This window comes from Peromyscus eremicus, chromosome 16_21 (genome assembly GCF_949786415.1).
Source record: "Peromyscus eremicus chromosome 16_21, PerEre_H2_v1, whole genome shotgun sequence".
Lineage (NCBI taxonomy): Eukaryota > Metazoa > Chordata > Mammalia > Rodentia > Cricetidae > Peromyscus > Peromyscus eremicus.
The window spans coordinates 63,463,368-63,475,599 of record NC_081432.1 but is presented as its reverse complement, the minus strand read 5'-3'; the positions used below and the strand labels follow the sequence as shown (position 1 = coordinate 63,475,599).

Sequence of the window (12,232 nt, the reverse complement as noted above, 5' to 3'; positions counted from 1 at the left end):
ACACACACACATGCACATACACAAAGATCATCACACACACATGCACATACACAAAGATCATCACATACACACACACACACACATGCACATACACAAAGATCACACACACACACACGCACATACACAAAGATCATCTCACACACACACACAAAGATCATCATACACACACACACACACACACACACGCACATACACAAAGATCATCACACACACACATACACAAAGATCATCACACACACACATACACAAAGATCATCACACACACACATGCACATACACAAAGATCATCACACACACATGCACACATGCACATACACAAAGATCACACACACACACACACACACACACGCACGCACATACACAAAGATCTGGAGAACACTTCTGGGGAGCTATCTATTAAACGGGAGGCACTCAGTGCTGTAGCAGTCTTCAGGAGAGTCTGCTCTTGGTGTAGGCCTGGCCCATTTCCTTGAGAGAGGACCCTGAGCAAGGCACAGGAGTGGGGAGGGGTCACTGTGTGTGTGTGTGTGTGTGTGTGTGTGTGTGTGTGCGCGCGCCTGCCACAGGACAACCTCTAGGATGTCATTTCTCAAGCTCTTCCCACCTTCTCTTTTTTTTATTTTTATTTTTCTGAGACAGGGTCTCTCATTGGCCTGGAACTCACCAATCAGGTGACTCCTGCTGGCCTGTGAGCCACAGGGATCCACCTGATTCCACCTTCCAAATGCAGGATTTCAACTTTCTCACCAGGGCCCCCGCCTCCCATTTGACATGGATTCTTGGGATTAAACTCAGATTCCCCAGCAGCATTTACAAACTGAGCTATTGCCCCAGTTCTGTATCAAATTTTTTCCTTCCTTGGACATTGGCTTTTATTGGAGTGACATATAAGGCCTTCTTCGGGGTTTTAAGCAGAAAAGCCATAGGGTTCATGTGCATTTTTAATTGTATGTATGTATGTATGAGCATGTGTGTGTGTGTGTGTGTGTGTGCATACCTGTGCAATGGCATGTGTCTGATGTATACTTTTGAAGGTCTGATGTATTGTCTTTTTTTTGTTTGTTTGTTTTTTCGAGACAGGGTTTCTCTGTGTAGCTTTGCACCTTTCCTGGAACTCACGCTGTAGCCCAGGCTGGCCTCGAACTCGCAGAGATCCACCTGCCTCTGCCTCCTGAGTGCTGGGATTAAAGGTGTGCGCCACCACTGCCTGGCTATTTTTCTATTATCAGCTTGATACAGTATAAATTCTTATCCTAATAGTGAAATGTTTCATTGAGGCTTGCCCAGTAATTGTGTAAGACCAAAACTTATTATAAGCCACAGTCATCCTAGGGTCCCCCCTGCTATATAGCCTCTACCTCAAGATCCAGTCATATCACTCTTGGGCATATACCCAAGGAATGCTCAATTATACCACAAAGATACATGACCAACTATGTTCACAGCAGCACTATTTGTAATAGCCAGAACCTGGAAACAACCTAGATGCCCATTAACTAAGAATGGATTAAGAAAATGTGGTACATATACACAATGGAGTACTACTCAGCAGAGAAAAACAATGACAGCATGAAATTTGCAGGCAAATGGATGGAACTAGAAAATATCATCCTGAGTGAGGTAACCCAAACCCAGAAAGACAAACATGGTATGTATTCACTCATAAGTGGATACTAGATATAAAGCAAAGAACAATCAGACTGTAACTCACAGAACCAGGGAGGCTAAGTAGCAGGGGGGACCCTAGGATGTCTGTATTAAAATTTTAATCCTGTGCATGTCCGTGTAGCTAGAGTTTTCCTGCCTGGCCCATGGTCGGGGCAAATCTCTCTCACCTGCCAGTCCCACAGCCATTCAGACCCAAGTAAACACAGAGACTTATATTGCTTACAAACTGTATGGCCGTGACAGGCTTCTTGCTAACTGTTCTTACAGCTTAAATTAATCCATTTCTATTAATCTATACTTTGTCACATGGCTTGTGGCTTACCGGCATCTTCACATGCGGCTTGTCATGGTGGCGGCTGGCAATGTCTCCCTCTCAGCCTTCCACTTCCCAGAATTCTTCTCCTTGTCCCGCCTATACTTCCTGCCTAGCCAATGGCCAATCAGTGATTTATTTACTGACCAATCAGCAACACACTTGACATACAGACCATCCCACAGCATGTCCGTGTGTGTGTGTGTGTGTGTGTGTGTGTGTGTGTGTGTGTGTGTATGTGTGTGTGTGTGTGGTATATGTATTGGAGTGCAGGTACCCATGGAGGCCAGAGGCATTGGACCCTGCACACAGAGTTAGAGGAGGCTGTGAGCTGCCTGACCCATGTGCTGGGAACTGAACTCAGGTCCTCAGAAGAGCAGTGTGTGTTTCTAATTACTGAACAATCTTTCAGCCCCCTTGGAATTTTTGTTATTGCTGTGTGTTTGTTTTGTAATGTTTACTCCTACCCTGAATTCCACATGTAAATACAATGGCAAAATACTCCTTACAGCATTCTATTAGTAACAGAGAATGGAACTTCACACCACACTTAGTGATACCGTCAAGACCTAGAAACTCTGCTGGTATCCATAATTCAGCTACTTGATGGATTAAGAGGTTTGCTTTTTTTCTTATTTTTAAAAGGCTTTACTTTATTTTTATTTATCTATGTGTATTTGTGTTAGTCTCTCTCTCTCTCTCTCTCTCTCTCTCTCTCTCTCTCTCTCTCTCTCTGTGCATGCATGCATGCGTGTGTGTGTGTGTGTGTGTGTGTGTGTGTGTGTGTGCGCGCACATACATGCAGGTGCCCAAGGAAGTCAGAAGAAGGCATCAGACGCCCTGGATCCGTATTTGCAGGCAGCTCTCAGCTACCTGACCTGGGTGCTGGAGACTGAACTCGGGTCTTCTACAGGAGCAGTGAGCGTCTTAACCACAGAGCTGTCTCTACAGCCTCCCTCCAAAGGAGATTTTCTTTTAAAGACCTCAGAAGAGTACAGAAAACCATCTTTGGGAACCAGCCGAGCCGGGGAGCAGCTATGACTGGAGGTGGCCCAGCACCTTCACTCTTGAGCACAGTGTGACCGAAGCTCACTTGGCGGGAGCCATGTGGGCTGTGAGACTGGCTGATGGCTGACTGCAACCCCAGTTGATTTCTGAAGGGCTGGGGAGTAAATACTGCTTCCCTGTGGTTTCTCGCTTGCTGTCTGGGCTGATGGAGACCTCAGGTCACCCCCAGGGCGCTTGTGGAGGTTTCCGGTTAGCACGAGTACATGCGCTGTCCTTCCTTCTCCTCATACGAACTCGGGCTCTGGGGCTAAGGGGTACCCTGTTATTGTGGCTTAAAGTGTTTTTGAGGAAATGCTTTGGAAAAAGTGCTGCATGCATAAAGAGAACTCCAAAACCAACAATATTCTGGCACACTGAATATTAATCACTTAAAAATGTAGAGTCAGTGAACTCAGGCTGGCTGAGTTCTAGCAGGTGTGAAGGCTCTCCAACATGACCAGCAGGACAACTACAATTCTGTGAGAAATTTCTAAACCAATGCAAGTCAATCAATGCACAGCAGCTGAGCAGACTAGTCCCTTTTCTACACCTGCTTTTTATATTGAAACTCATAGAGAAAGGGAGTGATTAACTATCACCACTTATATGGAGTCTATTACGGTGTTTATCTGACTATATGTAGGTATTAGTTCTGTCCCAGTTAGCTTTAGCTGTCAACCTGACACAGCCTAGAGTCACCTGAGGAGAGAGTCTCCCTTCAGGGTTTGCCCAGATCAGATTGGCCTGTGCACTTATCTGGGGAGGGGGACTGTCTTGACTGGTAATTAGTGTAGCAGGGCCCAGCCCACTGTGGGCGGCACCACACCCTGGCCAGGTGCTCCGGGGTTAAGAGTGAGTGAGCTGTGAGTGAGCCAGCAGCAGAGTTCCTGTGTGATTTCTTCTTCCAGTTCCTTCTGAATGATGAGCTGCAACCTGGAAGTTAAAACACACCTTTTCTTCCCCTAAGTCGCTTTTGATCACGGTGCTCATCACAGAAACAGAAATCAAGAGAACAGTTTCCTCTGCTTTCCTGGTTCCATGATACACAGCTTGTTCTCAGGCAGCAATCTACCCCACTGCCCAACACAACCCACAGCTTCCAGTGGAGACTCGGTCGCTATCTACTGAGTGGATGGATGAGCTAGTTACACTAAGTTGTTTTACACTCCCAGTCTCTTTAGCCACATCATAAAATATACAGAGAGATAATTTGGCCATAAATGTCCATGAGTTATGCGATTTCATTAAGTATCTCCTCTCTCTTTTCATTGCTCTTACTTTACAGTGAGTGCTCTGCTTCTCTCTCTTTCTTTCTGAATGTAATTCTCTTCTGCCCTCCCACCTGCTCACCAGCAGCTCTTCCCAGCCTGCCTAAACCCTAAGGTCCAGGGCCATGTCTGCCGCCTCCCATACTCTGTTTTCGTTCCCTCTCTTGCTAGTATCTTTTCTCCCCGTGACCTTATGCCAAGCCTCCTCCTTGCCTGCGAAGGCACTTGGGTCTAAGAGAAAATAGCTAACAGCTGTCCTGATGTGGTGGGTGGAAAGGAAACAGAGTGTTGAGGGCCAGTGACACATGAATGACATTTAGCCCGAAGTGAATAGTCCTCTGGGCTGGGGCGAGTTGCTGATGTGCTCAGGGCTCTGAAGACCCAACCTGCTCTACCCCACCCTGGCCTTGCTCCCACCCACTCATTCTCCACTTCAGAGGCATCATTGACTCATGCTTCCTCAGTCTCAGCCCAGTTTTCCTCGCCCCTTTCCTTGCTTCTCACGGTTCCCACCTGAGGTGCAGCCATGTTCTTACGGTGATGGCCTCTGCTTCAGACCAGCGGCCTCGGGGTAGGGCTCTTTCTACGCCCCTGAGCACCGTATAGACCTGCCTTACTCTCACTTCAGTTACTGTGACAAAATATCCTGAAACAAAGCAACTTGGGGGAGAAAAGGCTTATTTTAGTTTGTAATTCCAGATTACCGTCTGCCGTTGGGGAAGTCAAGGTAGAAACTTCGAATAGCTGGTCGCATCCATAGTCAAGAGCAGAGGGAAATGAAAGAGTGTGTGCTCAGTTGCTGAGCATCCATAGTCAAGCGCAGAGGGAAATGAACGCATGCTTGCTCGTACTCAACTTGATTTCTCCACTTCATATAGTCCAAGACTCCTTGCCAAGGGAATGGTGTTACCCACAATGGGCTAGGTCACCCCAGATTAATGAAATTAATGAAGACAATCCCCAACAGACATGTCCATGGGACAATCCAATGTAGACCATCCTTCCTTGAGCCTTTCTTCCCAGGTAACTCCCAGCTGGGTCAAGCTGACAAAGCTGACCTTCATAAGATCATCATCAATGTCTGCTAGATAAGTAATTAATGAGACAAGAAGGGCCACATAGGCATCATGAATGTTCACAAGGATTGTAAAGTGAAGGAGTGTGAGGAGTGGAGTAATTCTAGTGACAGACAGGAATTTGAGGAGATTGTATGGAAAGAGAAGGAATTGGATGTGGGGCAGGATGTTTCTCCTGAGTGATTACAATTGGTAGAAAGTTTGATTCAGCTGAAGAATGTAATTTTGTATGAACAGATGGACACAATGGGAATTAAAACCATGCTGCCATCTGAACACATAGACACATTTCTTTGAAATAAGGCAATTTGAATACAGCCCATTATGGGCATATATCATTGTTCCAGTAAATGTCCTATTAAGCGAAAAGCTCCATCAGTATAAGTGGTGTGGAATATTTGAGCGAAAGCGCTTAGAGCTGGTGATTCTTGTCAGAAGCACTGAAATGGCCAATGCCTGCAGGCTCTCATCTAGGGCTGCATTCCTGAGGTTCTCAGGAATGCAGCTAATCATGTCCTCTCATTCAGGTGGGTTCCTCTGGCATGGCCTCTTCAGCCATGCGACTATTCAGAAGCATCAAGACACTAATCTCAAAAGGTTTCCTTAGGCACTAAAGAAAAGAGACTTTTTATTGTCATTGTTATCCTCGATCTTTTAGGCTAAACATTCAAGAACAAGAAAGGAACACATGAAATCCTCCATCCAATCCGTTCATTTTACAGATGGGGTAGAGGATTCATCTATCTAAATTTGGTGAGTTTTCTTTGCTCTCAGAGTCAGATTCAAAAGTTACAAGTAGAGCAGCTAGTGGGTTGGGTGGTGGTCAGGAGGGATTGTGGGGGGCTCAAGACAAGCCAAGGCTAAGAGACCCACCATAGCAGGAAAACACTGACCAGATGAAGTTACCAGAAGCTGGCAAAATACTGCTCATCTCTGAGTTACATTCTCAGGGGTGACTCGAGACAAATTTCTAAATGGTCTTATTAAATAATAAACATGGAGCCAAATATAGGGGTGAAAGCCTTAGATCAGGGAAATAGGGTAGCTACCAACCACCCTTACCTCACCAGCTCTGCACTCCCAAAAGTGAGCTACTTCCTGTCTACCTGTGCCTTTATTGCCTTGCTGTTCTGCCCTCTCATTGGCTCTTAGCCAGCTACTTCACTTCCTTGTCACTGTCTGTCTGTACAGACCTCCAGGTCTCTATGGTTGGTACTGGGATTAAAGGCATGTGTCACCAGGCTTGGCTCTGTTCCCTAGTGTGGCCTTGAACACACAGAGACCCTGCCTGCCATATGATCGAATTAAGGGCGCATGCTACCACTGCCTGACTTTTGTGTTTACTTAAAACAGCTTGCTATTTCCTCTAATCTCCAGGCAAACTTTATTTATTAACATACAAATAAAGTATCACCACAGGTGACCTCTGACCTCTGAGCTGGGGAAGCAACAAACAAAGCAGGCAGCAGGGACCACTTGGAGTGGGATTCAGGTCCAGCACTCATTTTACAATATAGATAAAAAGGCAACAGTACCCCCTCCCCTTTTTCCAAAGTAACAAAAACGATTGTGTGCTGAGATCAAATCTTCACCCTGTTACTATGTGAGTGACCTTGGGGTAATGTTTGCAATCTGTAAAATGGAGAAGTTAACACTTCCCACCTACAAAACACTAGTAGATACACGGATGTTCACAGGAGTGCTACTCACAATAGCCGAGGGACAGATGCAGCCCACTGACTTTGAAGGGATCAGTGCAGAAACAAATTGGAGGGGCTTGTATGTACGCACACACGCAAATCCCAGGAGGGAATAGAACTGTGTTACATGCTACCATGTGGAGGGACCATGGAATCATTATGTATCTCTACCAAGACACCTACCAAAGGACACACATGGAGTGATTCCACCTGTGGCACATGGAGTAGGCAAAGTCAGAGAGACCAAAAGGCTGAAAAGCAAAAGGTACAAGGAGTGTTCATATTCCATAGGTCCAGAGCTTTTGGTTGGGATTATGAAGAATTCTAGGAATGGATAATGACTGGTTGCACATTATTTGGGAATGTACTTCATGCCATTGAACTCTCCACTTAAAAAAATGATCAAAAACTGGGACCAGAGAGACGGCTCAACTGTTCAGAGCATGTACTGCTCTTGAGGAGGACCACAGTTCCGTTCCAAACACCCATATTTGGCAGTTCACAACCATGTGTAATTCCAGCTTCAGGAGATCCAATAGCCTCTTTTGGACTCTACACACACACACACACACACACACACACACACACACACACAGAGTCTGTTTTTAAAACTATGAAAAAGATAAATGCTGTTATGCATATTTCACCATAATTAAAAAAACAAACCAACAGAGACTAGAATGTCTGCCATACGTACATGCAGCACACGTAGGTGCAACTGATCTTGTTCCACCCAGTTTACCTGCTCCAGGTAGTGCAGTGACAAGTTGATGTACTTGGCCTCTGTCAGAAGCAGACCTCCGACTCCAGTCTTTGCAACACGCTCTGACCCAGCCAGGTCAACCAAATGGAGCTTAGCATGTCGGACGGTAGCAGATCCCGGCTCCTTGCTGGTCAAGTGAACAGTGAAAATACAGTGTGATCGGGTTGAAGCTTGGTTCATAGGAGTCTAGAAAAGAAGAAATTGCAAAAGTATAATAATTTGACTTGAGAACCTTCCAAGAGTATCAAAAGATTTTTAGAATTTAGATTGTATTGTATGCCTATGAAGCCAACACTCACGGATGAACACCTCAATGTCTGGTCTCTTCATCGTGGTGTTACCTGCGGGGTGACTGGCTGACCCCCTTAATGTCTGTTCTTTTCCTCGTGGTGTTACTGTGGGGTGACTGGTAACAAATGTGGATGGGCTATTCAGATGGAGACAAAAGCACTCTACTGGGATAAATATGGAGTCTTTGGGGGATAGGGCAGTGGCTCAATTGGTAAAGACCTACAGTGTGAACATGAGACCCAAGCTTGGATTCCCAGAACCTATGTGGAAAAGCCTGGCAAGGTTGTGTACATCCATAACGCTAACACACGGTGGAGGTGGGGCAGAGACAGGTCGATTTCCAGGAGTTCACTGGCTGTAGAGTTTAACACATTAGTAAGAGACCCTGTCTCAAAAGATAGATAGGAGAGAGGATTGAGAAAGAGACCCAGTGTTAACATCTGGCTACCAAATGCACATGCACAGGACAACACACACACACACACACACACACACACACACACACATGCATACATACACATACACACATACAGAGAGAAAGAAAGACATATAGACATACAGACATACAAAGACAGAGAGAGACAGATACACACAGAGACAGAGAGAGAGAGAGAGAGAGAGAGAGAGAGAGAGAGAAAGAGAGAGAAAGAGAGAGAGAGAAAACGATATTAAGCTTCTGACCTAGATGAGAACTTTATTTCTTTATCTGACTACAATCCATACTTTAACCCAACCTCAGGGAAAAGCTTAATGATACCATTGTGGAAAGAGTGGAGGAATGTGCGCTCTGGGACACCTCATTATCTCAATAGCAAACCCAATCCACAGCAAGGAGGCACAACATCACTTCTGCATTCAACACGGAGATAGAAAACTCAACCAATATAATAATCCAAAATTAAACAGAAGGCACAAGGAGAGGAAAAGGGGGAACAAGAATTCTACCATGCATTGAAACTAGGGAGATTTGTCTAGAAAATGCAAGAGTATCTACAACCAAATTGGTGAGAAGCAGGAGTCTGGGCTGGAGAAACAGCTCGGCGAGAGCACTGCACGAGGACCTGAGTCTGAATCCCCAGAACCCACACAAGTCAGGTCGGTAGAAGACGCCTGTCTTTCCATTGCTCCTAAGGCCGGGTGGGAGGTAGGAGAAGAGGCTCATGGGAGATGGTGAGCCAGCTAGCCTGGTGTTCAGAAGGAGAATGGAAAGAGTCAGTCGGACACAAAACGGAAAGTAAGTGTCAGACCCTGACCACCATACTTGTTTCCACACTCACAGATGAGAGTGCACTCACACATATACACACATACTCCATACACACACACACACACACACACACACACACACACACACACACAGAAGAGGAAAAGGATAGATAAAAAAGTTTACTGGGTTTGCAAGATCAAAATGTGAAATCAATTAAGTTCTAATAGCCTAATAAGAATTTATCAGGACACATAATTATTCAGAAGGGCAAAAAAGACAATGAAATTATAGAGATTTATTACCTAAGAACACTGATAGAGGAAGACACCTGATGGTGACCTCTGGTTCCTACACATGCACACATAGGTGAGCATACCTCACATATGAATGCATACACACACACACACACACACACACACACACATATGAATGCATATATACATACACACATGAACACACCTTCACATATGAATGCATACATACATACATACATACATGCATGCATTCACCACATACACATGCATGTGCTTGTTCATACCACACAAACACACAGTAAAACAAAATAAATTGAGGATCACTTTTGATACTGTGCATACAAATAAATAACAGAATGGACTAAATGCTTATATATAACAAACAACACAATTTTGACACCAAGACAAGAAAATACATGAGCATATTGTAATCCTTCCAAAGTGATAATTAATACTTTAAAATATCAACAAGAAAAAAAAACCTCGGGATAAATGAGAAAGGGAACTAGATAACTCAAAGAAATCAGAAAAACATTTAATGAGCATTAGAAAACCTGCTCAAAGTTATAAACCCTGAGTGTCAACCTTAGAACTATGAAGATAATTATTCCATGCCCACCAATACAAAACGAAGGCTGAGAAAATGAGGGCTGGTGGAGACACAAAGACATGGAAGTTTTCACAAACTGCTGAGGGAAATACAAATTAAGAGATTTTAAAAAGAAATTTAGCAATATGTTATAATACTGCAAATGCAAAATCCCTACGACATAGTAATAAAACACTATGTGCATTTCCTAGAGAGAAGTCATGAGAAGGTGTACCAGGAGATACATAAATTAGAACAGTAGATGCAGTGTCCCGAGATAACAAGAAATTGGTGCCGATGTATAACCCAAATGGCCAACTGTGACAGAGGAGATAAACTAGGAGAACTTAAAATGTAGTGGCCTTCAGAAAAGATTGTCATAAACGATGATACATTTATAAAATAGAAGTTGGAGGAAAATAAAAAGTTAAGAATGATATGAATGCTGTGATGGAATTTACCTAATCATAATACTGGCTCTCTCAACTATTTATGCAACTATACCTTATGCTATTAAAACAGGAAGTCATGAGTCAGGAGGCTACAGAGAATTAATGATGGTGGTGGCCTTCTGTAAAGATGGAAGAGAAAGGCCAACAAAGGGACTCATAGTATCGGCTGTCAACTTGACAGTCTAGAATCACCTGGACAGGGCTGTGGGGAATCATTGTGATGACATTAATAGGCATGGGAAAAGCCAGCTGTGGGCAGGATCATTTCCTAGGCAAGGGATCCTGGACTGTGTAAGACAGAGTCAGGCATCAACAAGCATGCACTCCCCCCAACTCCTGTATGCACCTGCCTTGAGCTCCCGCTCCCATGACTCCCCTGTCATGATGGATTGAGCTTAGAACTGTGAGCTAGAGTAGTCTCTTTCTCCCCTGAGCTGCTTTTGTTGAGTATTTGATCACAGCAACAGATAGAAAAGTGATCCTGAGAAGTGGGGGCGTTGGTACATAAACCTGATTGTGGTCCTTAGGCCTTTGAAAGTGAAAGCACTTTTTTGGGCAGGAATGTGCAGGAGTTGTAAACTCTGGGCTAGAAATGCCCTAGAATACTGGAAGAAGAGCTTGGAGGGTCATTACAGGGGGGCTCAGAAGACAAGAATGTCGAGAGAGATGTGGATGGGGAGACCTGGCTCCTGAGCGTTCAGGGCACACAAGGACTCTGTCAGGGACCGGATTAATGCTGCTGCTTTTATTTAAAAATCACCAGAAGCAACTTCTGATTAGTGAAATCATCAGGAACTGGTAGTGCCATTCTCTATACTTTTGGGGGTTTATATTTTCTCTAGGAAAAAAATTAATATGATGTAAAAATACAAGCAATTGAGTCAGTAGCATTGTGCTGTCAAAAAAACAAAACAAAACAAAACAGAATGTTCCAGACAAATATTCATGTGAATGAATTAAGAGCCATTCAGATCTGAACCAAAGAAATTCCAGTCTGGATACCCGTGCACGCAGATGGAGGAACACACGTTGATGTGTTTTCAATCAGAAATTCTTTCTGTCGATATAAATTCTCGGTACACACCATGGTTGATTTACATGAACTAGCAAAATACACAGATGTCAAAATGCTGGCAGTAGGTTCGGAGCCTACGGTGCAGTGAGTGGGTTAAACAGGGCGAGAGCTTGCCCGTCACTTCTTTCCTCAATAACTAGACCCAAAGCCAGGCAGCTTGTGATTTCTCCCTCTCTTTTCTTTCCTGCTGAAGTGGGTCAGCAAATAGCCGTGCGTGTAAAACCACAGACTCAAATATAGAGCCTGACTGGAGGTGATCTGGAAGTGGCTGAAGTTATTTGCGGAACCTAAACACAGGTTTCACTTCATTGTTGTGTGACGATAAATTCTACGGCCTGAACCGGAAGTCAATTAACAGGTGACGTGAAAAAAAGTCACACAAAGGGATGTCAACAGCTGCTTCTGCCTTCCAAGCTGCTGCTGCTGAAACAGCAACTAAGCTGAGGCCTTTAATGGGAATTGGAAGCATGTGCCCATTTCAAAGGAATAAGAGATTCACACACAAAAAAAGCACATTTCTGGAGCTTGC

General features: G+C 44.4%; 1 protein-coding gene across 3 annotated transcripts in view; it reads right to left on the bottom strand.

Annotated features, from left to right (window-relative positions):
* The window catches only part of Kif6 (kinesin family member 6), a 323,846-nt gene that overhangs the window by 206,252 nt on the left and 105,362 nt on the right, over window positions 1–12,232 (bottom strand). For all 3 annotated transcript variants that reach the window (XM_059281632.1, XM_059281633.1, XM_059281634.1), the window contains one exon: window positions 7,815–8,021. In XM_059281632.1, the coding sequence (XP_059137615.1) occupies window positions 7,815–8,021 (207 nt within the window). The remainder of the gene's footprint in view (window positions 1–7,814; window positions 8,022–12,232) is intronic.